General features: G+C 37.7%; 1 protein-coding gene across 31 annotated transcripts in view; it reads left to right on the plus strand.

Moving 5' to 3' along the window:
* Window positions 1–17,278, plus strand: part of EPB41L2 (erythrocyte membrane protein band 4.1 like 2) — a 225,463-nt gene that overhangs the window by 165,501 nt on the left and 42,684 nt on the right. For all 31 annotated transcript variants that reach the window (XM_021666542.2, XM_012458328.2, XM_012458331.2 and 28 more), the window contains exons 9-12: window positions 1,618–1,770; window positions 2,298–2,395; window positions 8,167–8,339; window positions 13,142–13,314. In XM_021666542.2, the coding sequence (XP_021522217.1) occupies window positions 1,618–1,770; window positions 2,298–2,395; window positions 8,167–8,339; window positions 13,142–13,314 (597 nt within the window). The remainder of the gene's footprint in view (window positions 1–1,617; window positions 1,771–2,297; window positions 2,396–8,166; window positions 8,340–13,141; window positions 13,315–17,278) is intronic.

Below are 17,278 nucleotides of genomic sequence, written 5' to 3' on the forward strand. Positions count from 1 at the left end.
CTCGCTGTGGCCATGGGCAGTGATGGTTTTGGCAAACATACCATGGGGTCTGGTGCCAAGTTGCTTGGGCACCTGTGCCTGATTCACCCCAGCTTTTTAGTCTATTCCTAGAGAGAGTTGTGGCTGCCAAGATAAGGGTGAGTAAAGCAATCGATTGGATTTTTAAAAATGGCTTACGTTGGTCTAAGGTAATTTTATTTGTGTATATGAATTATTCAAGTGTCACAGCAGAAAGCAACTAGCATCAATTAGCTAATACTATACTTATGAAAAACTGATTAAATGGTATTAAAGCATTCTTAGTGATAAGATAGACAAAATGTTATCCTTTTACTAAATTGGGAGTTTAAATATGGGGGTTGTTTCAGCATTTTTTGTGAGAATTTGTTTTGTATTGTTTGTGATTTCTGAAAATGTGAATTTCTTTGAGAAATAGTCTTCAATTTTACATATGTTGAATGAGAGCCATTTCTCCTCTTAGAGATAAACAATAATTTGTATGTTTTGAATACGTGCATCTTAGATCTTCACTACTTGAAATGTGAGGAGACAGGTTTTCACTTTTGTCTGTAAATTTATTTGGTTTTTAAAACCATCATTTAGGTGTGTGATTATTCTAGATTGTCATTGATTCCAAATTAAAGCTCTAGGGAAAGAAAACTATTAATAACTTCAAGAATAGTCTGCCATCCTTTGAAACATGCCAGCCAAAGGAATGCCTAATGAGAACTGGATGTCAGCATTCTAAGTTAATGAAAAACTGCTTGAAAGAATTCAGAGATTTCAGCACTATCAGCCTTTAAGAGAAATTATCTGCAAGGGATTGGTGTTTTGCAAAATAGTGGCATAATTTTTTTTTTTTTTTTTTGAGATGGAATCTTGCTCTGTTGCCTAGCTGGAGTGCAGTGGCTGGATCTCAGCTCATTGCAACCTCCGCCTCCCAGGTTCAAGAGATTCTCCTGCCTCAGCCTCCCAAGTAGCTGGGACTATAGGCACACACCCTCACACCTGGCTAATTTTTTATATTTTTTAGTAGAGACAGGATTTCACCATGTTAGCCAGGATGGTCCTGATCTCTTGATCCCGTGATCTGCCTACCTCAGCCTCCCAAAGTGCTTGGGATTACAGGCGTGAGCCACCGTGCCCAGCCGATACTGGCATAATTTTAAGAGGTATTAGCTAGGGTAATCCCTCCTTGGTAAATGTATCTAAAGGAAAATGGTTGAACACACCTTGGGGTAGGCCAATAGACTGTCCCTGAGGGCTGGACTAGCCTACAGGAGAAGCTCATTTTATTTACCATATCTTCAGAATCTCCAGTTCTGTTTCCTTTCTTCCCTGTTAGCTCCTGCAGTAGAACTGGAGAACATAAGCATTACGCCTTTTGAAGAACACTGTGTCCTATAGTCAGGTTGCCATAACTCTTTGGCAAATCATACCTGATCCCTGAAGATGAATAAATTTCACATGTATGTGTGTGCACTGTAGTTTCACGAAAATTTAAATACAAACCTGTTAAGCTGGCATTCCTGATCATGATTTGAGGAAGCTAATTAGCTTCTTGATTTGTATAACTTTCACAGCTCTAACCATGGTTAATTGGGTTATGCTTGGCAGGACTCAGAAGGTGTGGACATCAAGCTGGGTGTGTGTGCTAATGGACTTCTCATTTACAAAGATAGACTGCGAATCAATCGTTTTGCTTGGCCGAAAATCTTAAAAATTTCCTATAAACGCAGTAACTTCTACATTAAAGTCAGACCAGCAGAGGTAAGCAATCACATTTCTAATCAGTAGTTGTTAGTATGCCTCTTCACCACCATGAGTTAAAAAATTATTTTCTATTAATTCTAAAATTTAAGAAAATAAACTTATTTCTTCTTCCATTATAAAAGGTCAAGGTTTTTAATGATAAAATTGCAGTATATATATGTCTGGTCTGTTTTTCAAAAAAACAAACAACTTCATACTTTTTACAAAAAAGAAAAAGTAATAAGGTATGGCTCATTTTTTCTTGTTGAATCAATTAAGTTGTGACCATTATGAAAGCAATAAAATGAGTTTTAGTCAACATTGAAGGGTAGTTGGTTTATGTGAGTAGTTGTTACTTGCTTTTCATAGAAAATCGTATTGCAGTCTGTGAAATTCATCTTTATACGATTATATTAGAAATACAATATTTACCTTTTTAAAAAAGAATAGTTACTTCTAACAGAAACATCTGAATTCATGCTTTTCAGTAGCTTCTAGTCAGTTCTTAAGGAAATACACTGATTTGTTTTATGGATTTATTCCAGCTGGAACAGTTTGAGAGTACCATTGGATTCAAACTGCCAAACCACCGGGCAGCAAAAAGGCTATGGAAAGTGTGCGTGGAGCATCATACTTTCTACAGGTAATTTTAGGAAAACAGCTCAGAAGCCGGGCATGATGGCACGTGCCTGTAATTCCACCGACTCAGGAGGCTGCAGTGGGAGGATCGCTTGAGCCCAGGAGTTTGAGACCAGCCTGGGGAATATAGTGAGACTCCATCTCTCTTTTTCCCTAAGAAAGAAAGAAAACAGCTTGGTATTGCTTTTAGTCACCTCTGTGAATTAGGAGGTGGTAGTGGTGGGGAATGTGGCAGATGCATCAACCCCCTGCCACTGGACTCTTTTCTCCCCTCCTTGCCTCATCTCCTTTGTCTGCAGTCCCTCCCATGTTAATTTCGGTCCATGCATTGTCATCATTCAGAACTGAGCCACCCCTGCAGCTGTCCAGAGCTCCACTTTCTGACTCTAACCGCCTTTCCTTCCACCACAACCACACTGCCTCATGCCTGCTACCATTCTTCTTTCCACTCTCCCTCCTCTTAGGTTTCACCTTGATGTTCTCATCAGCTGCCTCCTGACTTCACTTCTTTCCCAAACTAGCCTGAAGCCTGTGGTCTGACTGCTTTGTCAGGAGTGTTCTGACCCCCTCAAACCACACTCCGCTTTTCACGTTTACCTTCTCTGTCTGCTAGTCCTGGATTAGTCCTGTGTCCTGACCTCACCACTTCTGGACCCATGCTGTCAAGTGCTACCTTAAATAGTACAACTGTTGTGACACATGCAGTTACTCTTTATAACAAAAAACAGCACAACTCTGTGGATTAGTGCTATTAACAGAGAAATGATTTCCAGCATAAGCTGGATCCTTAGTGTTGCTAGGCAAGCAATTTGTCCTTTTACTTCCTTTGCCATTCCAAATGCTCATCGTCTTTGCGAGTCCTTAGGCACCCCTGCTTCCTCTTCTGATGCCCTCCATTGTGCTGGTTACACAGCTGAAAGTAGAAGCTGTGCGTCATGAGTGTTCTTGGTTTCATGCACCTTCCCTTCTTCCCCTTTTGCTCTTAATTAAGCATTGCTCTTCTCTCCTCCCATTCATTCTTTCCCTCTTCTGCTGTCTCAAGGAGGAGATAATCATTCCTCTACTTTGATCCCTCATTTCATGCCTCACAAAGTATCCTGCTTTGTAAATTACTTATCCTTTAGTTGGTACCTATAGTTTCTTTGGCCAATAAATATGTCCACATCTTGCTTTTTTAAAAACAACAGCATACATACATACATACATACATACATACATATATATATGTGTATATTTGGTTTATATATATATATGGTTATGTAAGATTTTATGTATAAAATCTTTGATCATCTAACCATCTTTATATCTTGTCACTTTTTGTACTTTTCTTCAAGGACATATTTTTTACATGTAGTTTGCTTATCTTTGTTTCACCATTTCCTCAATTTCCTGTCATTGCAGTTTAGATAGTTGCATATCTAGACCCTTCATCTTTAAGGTTTTTGTTCTGGACTTGGGGTCTAATACTGTTCTACCAATCAGCTGTGTGACTGTGGTACATTACTCAACCTCTCTGTGCTTCACCTTCATCATACATATGTGATAGTAATCCTACCTCATAGGATTGGTTTGAAAATTAAATGAGATAACACACATGAAACAACTTAGAACTGTTTCTGGCATATCATGAGATTTATCTTCATCATTATCATTGTTCGTAGTTTGATACCCCAGTTTGCTGTTCTTAAAGTGAATTATCAGCTGAAACAAATGATTCTTTCTTGAAGTTAAATTGACCAAGACCTATTTTTCAAGACTACTGTAATATATTAATTTTCAAGGAGAAATATAACTCATAAAATATACTTGACTCCCTCCGCCTCAGTTATACTGATCATATAAATCTTTGAAAACTATAATTTTTCTTGGTAGCTATAACAAATTTCTCATCAAGACAACATGAGCCAGCTCATATAAAGGTAGTAGATGACATTTATGACACAGGTCCAAACTGGACCTGTAGCTTTCCCTACATGTAATGATAAAAAAAAAGCAATAATCTGTTTACAAATGACAAGTGGTAGCGTTCATTGAACATTTATTATACAGACAGTAGCTTTCCCTATCACGTAATGATAAAAAAAAAGCAATAATCTGTTTACAAATGACAAGTGGTAGCGTTCATTGAACATTTATTATAGTCATGCACAGAATTGATTGCTTTATATTGTGGTGGTCTGTTTCTCGCCCTAGGAAAGACATCTGATGCTTAGAGATCAGTGCCTATGGAGGAGCACAGCAGCCAGGCATCTGAGCAGGAGACTGGGCCCCCTGATTCTGAGACCCATATTCCTTACCTCTGTGCTGTGCTCTTGTTGTATTCTTCTAGCAGGAGTTTCTGAGATGTATTAGCTGTGCAAAGCCTCAGGCCTCTCCATTTTTGCTAATGTACCATGGACTCCAATTTAGAAGTAGACCAATTTGCTCCTGCAAACTTTTGATATAATGGTTAACAAAAACAGTTTTTAATTTTTAAACCTTGCATAATGTTGCTTACAAAGTTATATAAAAAAATATATCTAACACAAAGAGTCAATCATACTTTGTCTACAGATTGCTTTGAATCAGATCAGTGGAATTTATTGTTTCAGTTTATCACAGAAGGTACAAATGATTTCTTTAGAAAATTACAGTGGCTTGCAGATTGAAGCCATTAACACATGAACAGATCTATTAATTGATAGCCAGTTAGCTAGACTGATATTAGTGGAACCGGAAAGTAATAATAAAACTGATGTGGCTGGGCACGGTGGCTCACAGCTGTAATCTCAACACTGTGGGAGGCTGAGGTGGGTGGATCATGAGGTCAGGAGTTCAAGACCAGCCTGACCAACATGACAAAACCCCATCTCTACTATAAAAAACACCAAAATTAGCCAGGCCTGGTGGTGCATGCATATAATCCCAGCTCCTCAGGAGGCTGAGGCAGGAGAATCACTTGAACCTGGAAGGCAGAGGTTGCATTTAGCCAAGATTGTGCCGCTGGACTCCAGCCTGAGCTACAGAGCAAGACTCCGCCTCAAAAAAATAAATAAATAAAGCTGATACCCTTGCTTGGAGCATTTAATAGAGCCTATCACCATTCTGAGTGTTGTACAGGGATTCTTTTTTTTTTTTTTTTTGAGATGGAGTCTCACTCTGTTGCCCAGATTGGAGTCAGTGGCAGGATCTTGGCTCACTGCAACCTCTGCCTCTTGGGTTCCAGCAATTCTTCTGCCTCAGCCTCCTGTGTAGTTCAGATTACAGGCATGCGCTACCACGTCTGGCTAATTTTTGTATTTTTAGTAGAGACAGGGTCTCACCATGTTGTTGGTCAGGCTGATCTTGAACTCCTGACCTCGTGATCCACCCACTGCGGCCTCCCAAAGTGCTGGGATTATAGGCATTAGCCACTTTGCCTAGCTGTACAGAGATTCTTTTAAGCTTAATAACGGATCTTATAGGGCAGGTGCTGTTATGGACACTTTACATTGGAGAAACTGAGAAGCAGTGGAGTTAAGAGACCTGCCCATGGTCATGTAGGTAGCAACTGGTGGAGATGGCATTCAGACCCCGATAATGTAGCTCCAAGTTTAAATGGAGCTACAGAAGTATACCCACTGTGCTGTACTGCCCAATTGTATTTGCAGTGGAAATTCTTCCTTGTATTTTTCTTAGTGCTTTTGTTGTTCTTACTGGTATGTGAACTAGAATTTCACATCATGTTCTTCTAGCTTGACATGAAACTGCCACTTAAACTTGGCATTGTAAAAGCAGTGTAATCCCAGGTGAAAACACTGCAGAAACCTTTATACCGTTGGTAATTGATACATGCATTTTTCTTAAATGTTCCTTTATTGTCCATAGATAAACATTAATGTTATTTGATTTATAATGGCAGGATTTTAAAAAACTAAAATGGTAATGCATTTCTTAAGCAGTAAAATAGGTAAAAATTGAATTCCTTTTGCTCTAGGCCTTTAATATTCTGTGAAGGTTAGCGCTTTTTTGTAGTTTTTATATTTCCAAAAGTGACAGGACAAATGTCTTGTAGTGGTTTTGATGCTTTTCTTTCAGAGACAAGGTCTTAGAGCAAGTGTAAATTTTTATTTTTTTATTTTACTTTAATTTCTGGGATACAAATGCAGAACGTGTAGGTTTATTACATGGGTGTATGTGGGCCATAGTAGTTTGCTGCACCTATCAACCCATCATCTAGGTTTTAAGCCCTGCATGCATTAGCTGTTTGTCCTAATGCTCTCCCCGACTTGCCCTGTACACTGCAAGTGTAAATTTCTGCTGTTCAGCTTTCTGATTTAAGAATATGCAGCTCTTTCTAAAGTACGATTTGAGACACCATTGTCAGATTGCACTTTCTCAGCAGCAGTATCTATGTCTCCTTTGAAAACCACGGGGCTGGACGCGGTGGCTCACACCTGTAATCCCAGCACTTTGGGAGGCCGAGGCGGGCGGATCACGAGGTCAGGAGATCAAGACCATCCTGGCCAACATGGTGAAACCCCATCTCTACTAAAACACAAAAAATTAGCCGGGTGTTGTGGTGCGTGCCTGTAATCCCAGCTACTTGGGAGGCTGAGGCAGGGGAATTGCTTGAACCTGGGTGGTGGAGGTTGTAGTGAGCCTAGATTGTGCCACTACACTCCAGCTGTGCAACAGAGCAAGACTCCATCTCAAAAAAAAAAAAAAAAAAAAATCTGTTGGCAGAAAATGGGCATTTTCAAGAAACACTGTTGCTGCCCTACACAAATAGATTGGAACCAAAAAAGCCAGCGTATGTTAGTTCTTCTTTTACTCGCTTGATTATAACATGCTGTTTTCCTGGGCGAATGCTGTGGAGAATCCTGAGTTGACAGAGGATTGCCTTTTGTTTTTGTCACATCTAACTTCACCTTGACTTGGATCTCCTCATTGCTTTATTGCAGAAGGTGATTTCTAAAAAAATTGTGCAGAAGGTCTGGAAATACTTGAAATTATCAGTAGAGTTCTCTAAGAAATCACTCTTCCATGACAAATGTATAGGAAATGTTTTGGTGGAATTCTTCATATTTTTGAATTTTCAATGAAAGTCTTCTTATTTAATAAATTCTACAAGAGCTCTGAGATTGTGTTTCTGTTATTTGTCAACTTTTGATCAAAGAGAGCAAAATAATTTTAGTTGAACTCCCAAAAAGATTGGCCCATTTACTAAAAATATGCTTTTGCATAAGCCTGGAAGTGTTTGACATCAAGAAAGTTTGAGTTCATTCATTATGAACCCAGGGATTAAGCAGTAGAATTGTGCTGGCTGAAGGGATGTTAGCCATCTCTACAGATCCACTATGTGTGTGGTGTGTTCTTCATGGGAAAGAATCACTTGATGGAACAGATTCCTGAGTTACATGTTTTCTCCCCAGGAGAAATAGGCATAAATATTAAGAATTACTAATGGTAATGGATTGTTACTTGGCGCTTATAGCTAGAAGCAGAAATTCAGATGTGTTTATATAAATGATTTAAGCTAATATAAATAAATAACCTTTGATATACTGAGAACAGCTGTTTCTTTGCTTAGGTTGAGAAGAACATTATTCATGAATATATGAATGTGGATTTACTCATCACCATGATAAAGCTGTGTGTGTAGGAGGGTTTATAAATAACATTCTCTAGAAAGTTTAGTTTTTGAGTAATCATACTTAAAATGAAATATGAAAGTACATAGCTTTAACGTTTTTAAAAATCCATAAAAGTCTAATTTTGCATCCTCTTTCCTTTTTTTTTTTCTTTCTCCTATAGGCTTGTTTCTCCAGAGCAGCCACCAAAAGCTAAGTTCCTGACCTTGGGGTCCAAATTCCGCTATAGTGGCCGCACCCAAGCACAGACCCGCCAGGCCAGCACCCTCATAGATAGACCAGCACCACACTTTGAGCGCACTTCTAGTAAACGGGTCTCCAGGAGTCTAGATGGAGGTAAACACATTTATGATAATTTCATTCATCTTTCTCTAATCCAGTGAGGTCAGGAAATGTTAATCCAGTTAATAAAGCCACCAGAAATACCCTTTTGAGACAGCCATTTTTTTTTTTCCCAAGAAAATAAAATGCTGTTACTTATACCTACAGGAAAATAATTTTGTTGTGTTTTGGAGTTGTTACTCTTTTTTGTTGTTGTCATACTTTTTTTGCAAGCAGGTTGAATATCCCATATCAAAAATCTGAAAATCTGAAATGCTCCAAAATCAGAAAGTCTTTGAGCACTGACATATGTTCCAAGGAAATGCTTATTGGAGCATTTCAGATTTTGTATGTTCAGATTTGGGATGTTCAGCTGGTAAGTATATATAATGCATATTTCAAAATATAAAAAAGCTAGAAATCTGCAACACTTCTGGTCCCAGACATTTCAGATAAGGGATACTCAACCTGTATTGTCATTGCACACAAATTTATTTGTTAAGAGTTCTCATTCATGAGATGTTGGACACACATGTTGTACTGATTTCTCTTGATTGTGTTGTGTTTTCTGTGGTTCAGTTTCCTGAACCTGTTAATTGATGGCAAAATGTAATTCTAAGGGTTTTTTGGTATGGTATCATATGAACCTTAATTCAGATGAACCATAATTCAGAAGGTTATAGGAGGTCTGTATCTGATTGCCTGCCTAAGCAAATTTTCATGAATGAAACAACTTACTGAAACTTACCAAACTTTCCATCAGATGAGAAGGGTTTAGTAGCTTCAAAGGATTCATTTTAAATACAGCATTTTAACATAAAGGAAATATAATGTGTTTATTTGTTGTTTAACCCAAGGGAAAATATGTATAAATGTGAATTTTTTTCTATTAAATTTTAACTAGCTACATTTTGTAGTTTTGCATAAACTACATATGAAATAAGTTTTATATAAACTACACATGAAAAAAAATGTATGTATATAAAAATTACCTGATCCCAAATGGGTTTATAGAGATTTTCTATAAAAGAGCTAAGGTTAAATTTACTTTAGAATGCCTTATGAAGGAATTTTCTTTCTTTGTAATAGAAAATGATTTGTGTAGATAATTTTCTACCCAAAGAAATAGTTTTCCAACATTTTTAGTTTGATTAGACTAAAATATATATATATAAAATAATAAATTTGAAGATTGTATTTTACTACTACTTATTAGTAGAAAACTTTTTTCTTGTTATTACTTATATTTTTCTGAAATATAAACTCAAACAACTTATATTTTAAATAATTAGGGTAAAACAGACCAGATAATGCTAACAGATAAAAAAAGATTTCTTATTACTGAAGGATTCATATGCATTGCCTTAATCTACTTTTCCTAGAAAAAAAAACTTGTAAAACAAACGCAGGTGGACACACAGAGAAATTTGCCAGGATTTGTTGGTGGGCGTTTTGGTATATAGCTTTTAAATCCTGAAATATGCAAGGGGATCATGAACCATGCTTTAAACAAATTTCCAAAATTGTTTAAATTATTTAAATTCATTTAATTATTAATGTACATTAGCTGCTAAAGTATCTTTTAGCTCTTCAACAACTGAGCACTTTTCCAAGTAAATCTGAAAAATGTGCCAACCCATGTAAATATTTCACAAGCCTTGCCCCTTGCCACAGAGAATTTATACAAGTGCTGAATAAATGCAGTCACTGTTGTTTACTGCCCTGAGAGAAATCATTGCTCTTTCTGGAACCCTGTCTGTTTTCAGCATTTGTTTGAAACTATGAGGCTCTATAACTCTTATATGGCAAAGTTTAGCGTTTAAAAAGAGCAGTAAAACAGCATTTTCTTTGAGGTGTATAAACTGTCCTCGAGGAAACCCACCATCTTGTATGGGCAGTTAGTGCAGAGGGTTATGGGAGGTCTGTATCTGAAAACAATGATTTTCACAAGGAAAAACAACAAACATGGCACAGTAATCCATTATTTTTCCCTTTGTGTTTTGGAGGCTGTAATTCATCAGATGGGCAAGTCATCAAAAGGATTATTGTGTTATTGTGAAAAATAGGAGGCTTTTAATGCCAATACATGACCAGACAGCCAGTGAACTCTTTGATTAGGGCTTATGTTCTCTTTTCTTTTCCCCCAGAGCAAAGCTAGGCCGTAACCTGGCACTGAGTTTTATTTTCTTCACCACCACTTATCAACATACCTTTTGTTGTTGTAGTTGACATGTGTTGTATTTTCTTTTTTCTGTTTACTTTTTAAGTAAGGCTAGAATAATTTAGGTATTTAAGCCTCACTTTAAAGTTTGGCAAATTAAAATAAATCCTCTTGTGATTACATAGCACATGAAAATCAGGGTTCAATCTAAAGATCAAATACCAAAATGAAAATCGATCTAGAACAGCTATTTTAGGACAGGGAGTTCCTCTGAGATTAGAAAACAGACCCCTGAAGAAGGCAAATCAGTCATTTAAGAGAATGAACAACCAAGATGCATTTGGGAGTTGTGGAACCAGTGATTTTTCTGAAAGTGGAAAGCATAATGAACAGGACACTCCTTAAATAGGATCATCAGGAAAGGAACGCCTGCCTGAGGAAGAACCAGGTCAGTTGAGACTTGAAGGATGAGAAGGAGGAAGCCACAGAAAGGACAACAGATATCTAATAATAAAACATTCCAGGTAGCAGAAGTGGCAACAATGAAGCTATAAGGCAAGGGAGAGCTGGAACAGAAGGAAGGCAAGTGTAGTCAGAGCTCAGGAAGTGGAGGGAGAGGTAAGCCCTGGGTCAGGTCATGCAGGGCCTTGCAGGCCATGGTGAAGAATGTGGTTTTTATTTATTCCATATGCTATAGGAAATCATTGAAGGGTTTGTGTGCACACAAGAGTGCAGTGTTATCTTTTTGAAAAATCATTTGAAGCAAGAGAACAATTAGATTGAACAAGGAAGCAGGCAAGCTGGCTAGGAATGGTCCAGGTGAAAGTAATGGTGGTCTTCCCTTTGGTGGTAGTAAGCCAATTAACCATTTGGTATCTTGGGCTCTGTGCCAGGGCCTACAGGCTTCTCAGATGTTTAAGTGTTTAAGACCTGAATAAATGTATTGGCTCCAAAATACAAAACACTGCATGCTGAAATTAGTAAGTGTTTAAAAGTATGCAAAGTCATCATTTTGTCAATTTTATTTAATAATTTTTAATTTGATATTCATTCAAATTTTAATACCATTACATTTGAAGCCATTTCGTGGTCAGATTTTCTCATTTTGCAAAATTTCTGAGTATATATGTATTATGTATGTATAATAGGTATGTATATATATAATAGGTGTGTAGTATGTAGTATGTATAATAGGTATGTAGAAATCATAATTGTAAGCAAAAGAATCATAGCCATATACTTTCCAAGGGAATTTAAATATTGTTGGAAGTTTTTTTTTTTAATTAAAAAATTCCACTGGAAAATATACTTAATATAAGATGCAAATTTATTCTAATGTTGGCTATGATTTGGTATGGGCTTGCAAAAAAAGTGTGAGTACTTAAGGGCTGGGAAAATCTTAAAAGTCGAGGTGGTAGAATTATAAATGGAAAGAACTGGACACATTGAGAAATCTATACAAGGACCTTGTTGGACATGCAGGTGTTAAGGGGTGAAGGAAGAGTCCTAGATGTCCAGGTTCCTAGCTCAAGTAAATGGGTGTAAATATGAGAAGAGCATTTTGTGAAGAGGTGAGGCCGGGAAAGAATTAAGTTTTGGACAGGGCAGGTGAAGGCTGTGGATTGAGACATATCTTGGGATACATGTATTCAGAGTGCTTGAGGCCTCTCAAGTTCATTATGGTAGTTCACACACAATCCTGTTCACACACAATCCTGCCCTCCAAGAGCTTGCAGTCAAAAGGTGTTTGTGTTGACCGGGCTTCCCTTGGGGCATGGAACTAGAGTAAACCTCATGATGTCTGTAGAGTACTTTTTATGCAAGTGAAATGACCTCATTGTAGTTCTGTTGTTTGGGGAGGAGCTCCAGATGGACAGAAGTCTTGCTACCTACTATTCGCTTTGTCTTGCTGATGTTTGAGGTAGTTTTGGCTTGATCTGCAATATGACAGCATTTTCAATACGATATACATTTTTGCCTATCTGTAGAAGAGAAGAGAGCACATTCAGGCCAGGTTTGCTGGGATGAGGGAAGTGACTATGTATAGATTTGCCATAGTTCATGTTGAGACACTGGGGAAGCAGATTAAAAAATGAAAAAATATTAAACGTAAACATAGAAGTTAAAATCTCTAAAATTTACCTTTACTATCTTTTACTTACTATTTTATCTTTTGAGTGGCATTCAAATTAAAGTTTCCTCTATGGAGCAATTCTTAAAACTTAATGGAGCAAATCATCTTAATAATTACATAATCATTTGTTGCAAATAGATAGATTCAGAAGTAAATCAGACAAGTCCAAAGAGTTAAAATACTGCTTATCTTGTAATTGTCGTCGCCCTAACTCTGGTGTTTAAGCTGGTCTTAGAGCTCCTCCTACTGGCCAGTTTCATGAGCTGACTATATCCTTCCAGTACCTGTGATTTGAGACCCTGGTGTAGTAGTTCAGTGGGTTAAAATTCTGAATGCTTTCAGAATTTGGTAGACGTTTAAAAATGAATTTTTTATATGGTGGGTATTTTCAGAGCTCAAGCAATGTCTCTGTTCCTGTTCATTGTTTGTATGCTGCCTGTTTATCTCTTTGAGGGGGAAATTTTCCATAAAGTTTACGTTTCACATGTCCTAAAATAATCCTAAATTGTCACTCTTTACTAGCTCCGATTGGTGTTGTGGACCAAAGTCTTATGAAGGATTTTCCTGGTGCTGCTGGGGAGATTTCACCTTATGGCCCTGGAGTTGTCAGCGTTGCGGTGGTACAAGATGGGGATGGCAGGAGGGAAGTGAGAAGCCCAACTAAAGCCCCACATTTGCAACTCATTGAAGGAAAGGTATGGTAAATTAGCCCAGTATGTGTTTTCAAACATTTACTTAAATACAGGCTATCTGTTATATTTTCTGTTTTAGAAATCAAGTATTTAAAGTTAGTTGTTCTGTGTTCTCTGTTGGTCTTTTCTGTTTTCAGATATGCGTAGGGGTCTCTAACCTTTGTTTGATTGTTCAAAGCAGAATATTTCAATATAAATTATTTTAATGCAAGTAAGTTATTTACTGGCCTTTTTGACTGTCCGCATCATCCCCTTATCTAATTGAATCCCCGAAGTAGAAAAGCTATGATGATTTGAAATTTATTTTTGGTTGGTTACAAGTAAATTTTAAAATGTAGCATCTAGATAATTTTAATTATTGACTTGAATTATTTGACATGACCAAAGATACTCTTTATGAACACATGTATTTTTCATTAATAATCTATAACTAATGGAGAAATTCTTAAGAAAGAGTAATTGTTCTGTGAATAGAGAGTGAGAACATGGTGTGTTGCTTTTGGCTTTATCTTGTGCACACACCATAGTGAAATGGAGAAGTAACCCATATTGTGTTCTCAAATGTGTCACTGTTATCTTTTGTTACCTTGGGCAGTAACATCATTTGAATACTGATTTAAGAAGCCTTTGAATTTTTTAGATCTCTTTTCTGTGTCTGAACAAAGCAACATTTTTACGTGTAACATTGGAAGTGGAGACAGATAAAAACAAATGAATCCATCATATTGATTTATAGTGTTTTCTATTTTATTTTTGTATTTTTTTTGAGATGGAGTTTCACTCTTATTGCCCAGGCTAGAGTGCAATGGCACAGTCTCGGCTCACTGAAACTTCCACCTCCCAAGTTCAAGCGATTCTCCTGCCTCAGCCTCCCAAGTAGCTTGGATTATAGGCACCCACCATCATGCCTGGCTAGTTTTGTATTTTTAGTAGAGATGGGGTTTTACCATGTCAGTTAGGCTGGTCTTGAACTCCTGACCTCAAGTGATTCACCCGCCTCAGCCTCCCAAAGTGCTGGGATTACAGGTGTGAGCCACTGTGCCCGGCGTATAGTTTTTTCTAAATTTTAACTTTGAAAATTTCAAAGACATAAAAATGTATAAAGACTTGCTAAATGAAGTAAGAGTGCCTCAGGAATTCCTGCACCGATAGCCTCTAAGGCTCAGCATGGAGAAGGTCTCAGGAACTGCCACATGGGCCCAGTCTTGTGCCACAAGGTCAAGTTCTACCTATAGCAAATGACATCAAATCATCTCCATTCCATTGTTAAAGAATGTGTAACTATCATATTGAAAAATCATTTGGTTGAGAATTCAGTTAAAAATGACAGAAATTGTGTCCAACAATGTTTCTTTCAATTTCTGACAAGTTGTCAAAATAATTTAAAATTTTGCTAACCAGGCACCCAGGAGAGACTGCTTACATCTGAAACAGAAGAGCTCAGCATTTCAGAATATCTCTCTTCCATTTGGCCTAGTTAACTTGACATATCTAGTAATTTTCCTTAAAAAATGAAGAAGTTTTTTAAAATTTCAATCCTGCTTGTCTTCAGCAAACAACGGGGTACACTGGCATTTTTGCTAATGCGTTGAATGTCTGTTAGCAACCAGGTTGAAAAGTAAATAATGCTGTTTGAGTGTCATGGGATCTATTTGCAACCAGTTTGAAAATAATTAAATAAGTCAATATGTATAAATTTTCTGTGATAGAAGTAGTCTAGTCTTTTTAAAAATGTGTCATTTAGGCTGGGCGTGGTGGCTCACGCCTGTACTCCCAGCACTTTAGGAGGCCAAGGTGGGCAGATCACAAGGTCAAGAGATCAAGACCATCCTGGCCAACATGGTGAAACCCCGTCTCTACTAAAAATACAAAAATTAGCTGGGTGTGGTGGCACGCACCTGTAGTCCCAGCTACTCGGGAGGCTGAGGTGGAAGAATTCCTTGAACCCGGGAGGCGGAGGTTGCAGTACGCCGAGACTGTGACAGTGTGCTCCATCCTGGCAACAGAGCAAGACTTTGTCTCAAAAAAAAAAAAAAAAAAGGATCATTTAATTCATTTCTTAACTACACTGTGTTAATATGATCCCTCCTTTAAAGTAAAAGTTTTCACTAACTTCTCATTTTTTCTTTTGTCTTCTTTCTCTCTTGCATCTGTTTTTCCTTTGAATGTATCCGTTGTGTAATTTCATATTCAATCATGGGTTTGCGCTTGAGAATAGACTGTTCCCATGTGCCCACCTTCCCCTCTCATCCACCGTGCTTCATCTTTTTCCCCAAACCTGTTACCTGTCCCTGAAATGGACTTGCTTTCAGACATTTCAGAGGAAGACCCCTTTGGGGAGGCTGACCAGATCACACTAGACAGCTTAGAGCACCTTTCCACGGGTGAAGCATCAGAGCAGGGGGATTCTGAAGTGGCTATGCCTGATTTGGTCTTGGATTCTGCCATAGCCCCTTCTCAGCCTGACTGTCCTTCTCCCATTCGTGAGAAGACTTTTAAAGCGACTGACAACAGTGATTCTGAGTTTGGTTACTTCTCCTTCAGTTTCTCCAAATGTTTTCCCTCTGGCTTTCCCTCCCTTCTTGATGAAGATGGATATCTTGCTTTCCCCAGCCTCCCCAAGGTCTGGGTCTCCTTCCTCCCTGCTGGTGTGCAGCACTATGTCCCAATCACCTCCCCTTCATTTATTCCTTCCCTTATCCTCATCTTCGGGCTACTTCTGTCTGCTTCTCAGTCAGTTTTTTTTTCTCTCGCCTTTTCCCTTCCTCTGGCTCTATCCCTCTGCTATCTGGAGGCTAAAGCCGCCTCCTTTAATGTTTCTTATGACTGTGACTTGAATGACAAACTAGAGGAAGAGGAAGCAGTTGCTGGCATGCCTACATAAACTCAGTTTGTAGAGTCAACACAATATGCTTTATCTTAAACCTTTCCTAATATAGAGTGTAAATGTGTGCATACATTTCACCGCTGATTACCCTCAACATAGTAGTACCTGCACATTTTCACACACACGACATTTTAGTGCATGAGAAATAAGTGTAGACATTTCTCCTACATTGAAACCAAACCCATTGACCAGGTCCACACATTCTAAGTTGGGAGCAAAATTGTAGGATTATTTGATGAATATCTAGATCATACTAGATTTTTAACAGCAGGAGTTGGGAGGAGGGAACCTGTGTTGCCCATAACAATCCATACAGGTCTCTCCATTTTGCGAACAGATATTAATACTATGCCTTTAGGATAGAACCTTTTTGTTTTGATATAGAACTTAGGATGCAGTGGACATAACTGTTCTTGATGTGTATTAGTATAATTCCTTAGTACTGTCATTTCTCTCGGAAACCCAAGTGTGTTCTTGAATCTCTGAGGATGTATCGATAACCTTTTACTCCTAACATTTGTAAGTTTAATCTCAAAAGCTCCTTATCTCCCTGTTATTGTAGCATTTGGAGACCAGCTGAATTTTAGCTAGTTTTTTCCCCAACCTTAAATTATGTGATTATATATAAAAGAGTCACTGTAGAGTATTTTATAAGGAAGGTACTATTCTGATGTCTTTAACAAATGTATGTGAAAAGTGAAACATGGCTTTTTGAAAATTTAGACTATGTAACACTAAGATTGGGCCTCTTAGTGCTCCTTTATTTAAAATTAGGTGTTTGGTTTGAGGATTTTTACTCCTATATAAGGCAGATTTTTTTCAAGTATACTACCTCTGCACTCCTAAGCCAGCATTAACATGTACGATATATTTTTGATTATTTTGTTAAATGTGGCCTGGTGATTTAGTGCCTCATATTCTGTGGATACTAAATACATAGAATAAGTCACAAAATTTAAAGCAAACCTAAAGAAAAATGTAAAGATAATTCAGTGAGTATGCATTGTAGGGGAAACCACAATTGTTAAAACGTTTACCTGAGGAATAGCAAAGATTAATAATTTAGAGAATTAAATATTG

This window comes from Aotus nancymaae, unplaced genomic scaffold, assembly GCF_030222135.1.
Source record: "Aotus nancymaae isolate 86718 unplaced genomic scaffold, 86718_ANA_hifiasm-v0.15.2.pri h1tg000040l, whole genome shotgun sequence".
NCBI classification, from domain to species: domain Eukaryota; kingdom Metazoa; phylum Chordata; class Mammalia; order Primates; family Aotidae; genus Aotus; species Aotus nancymaae.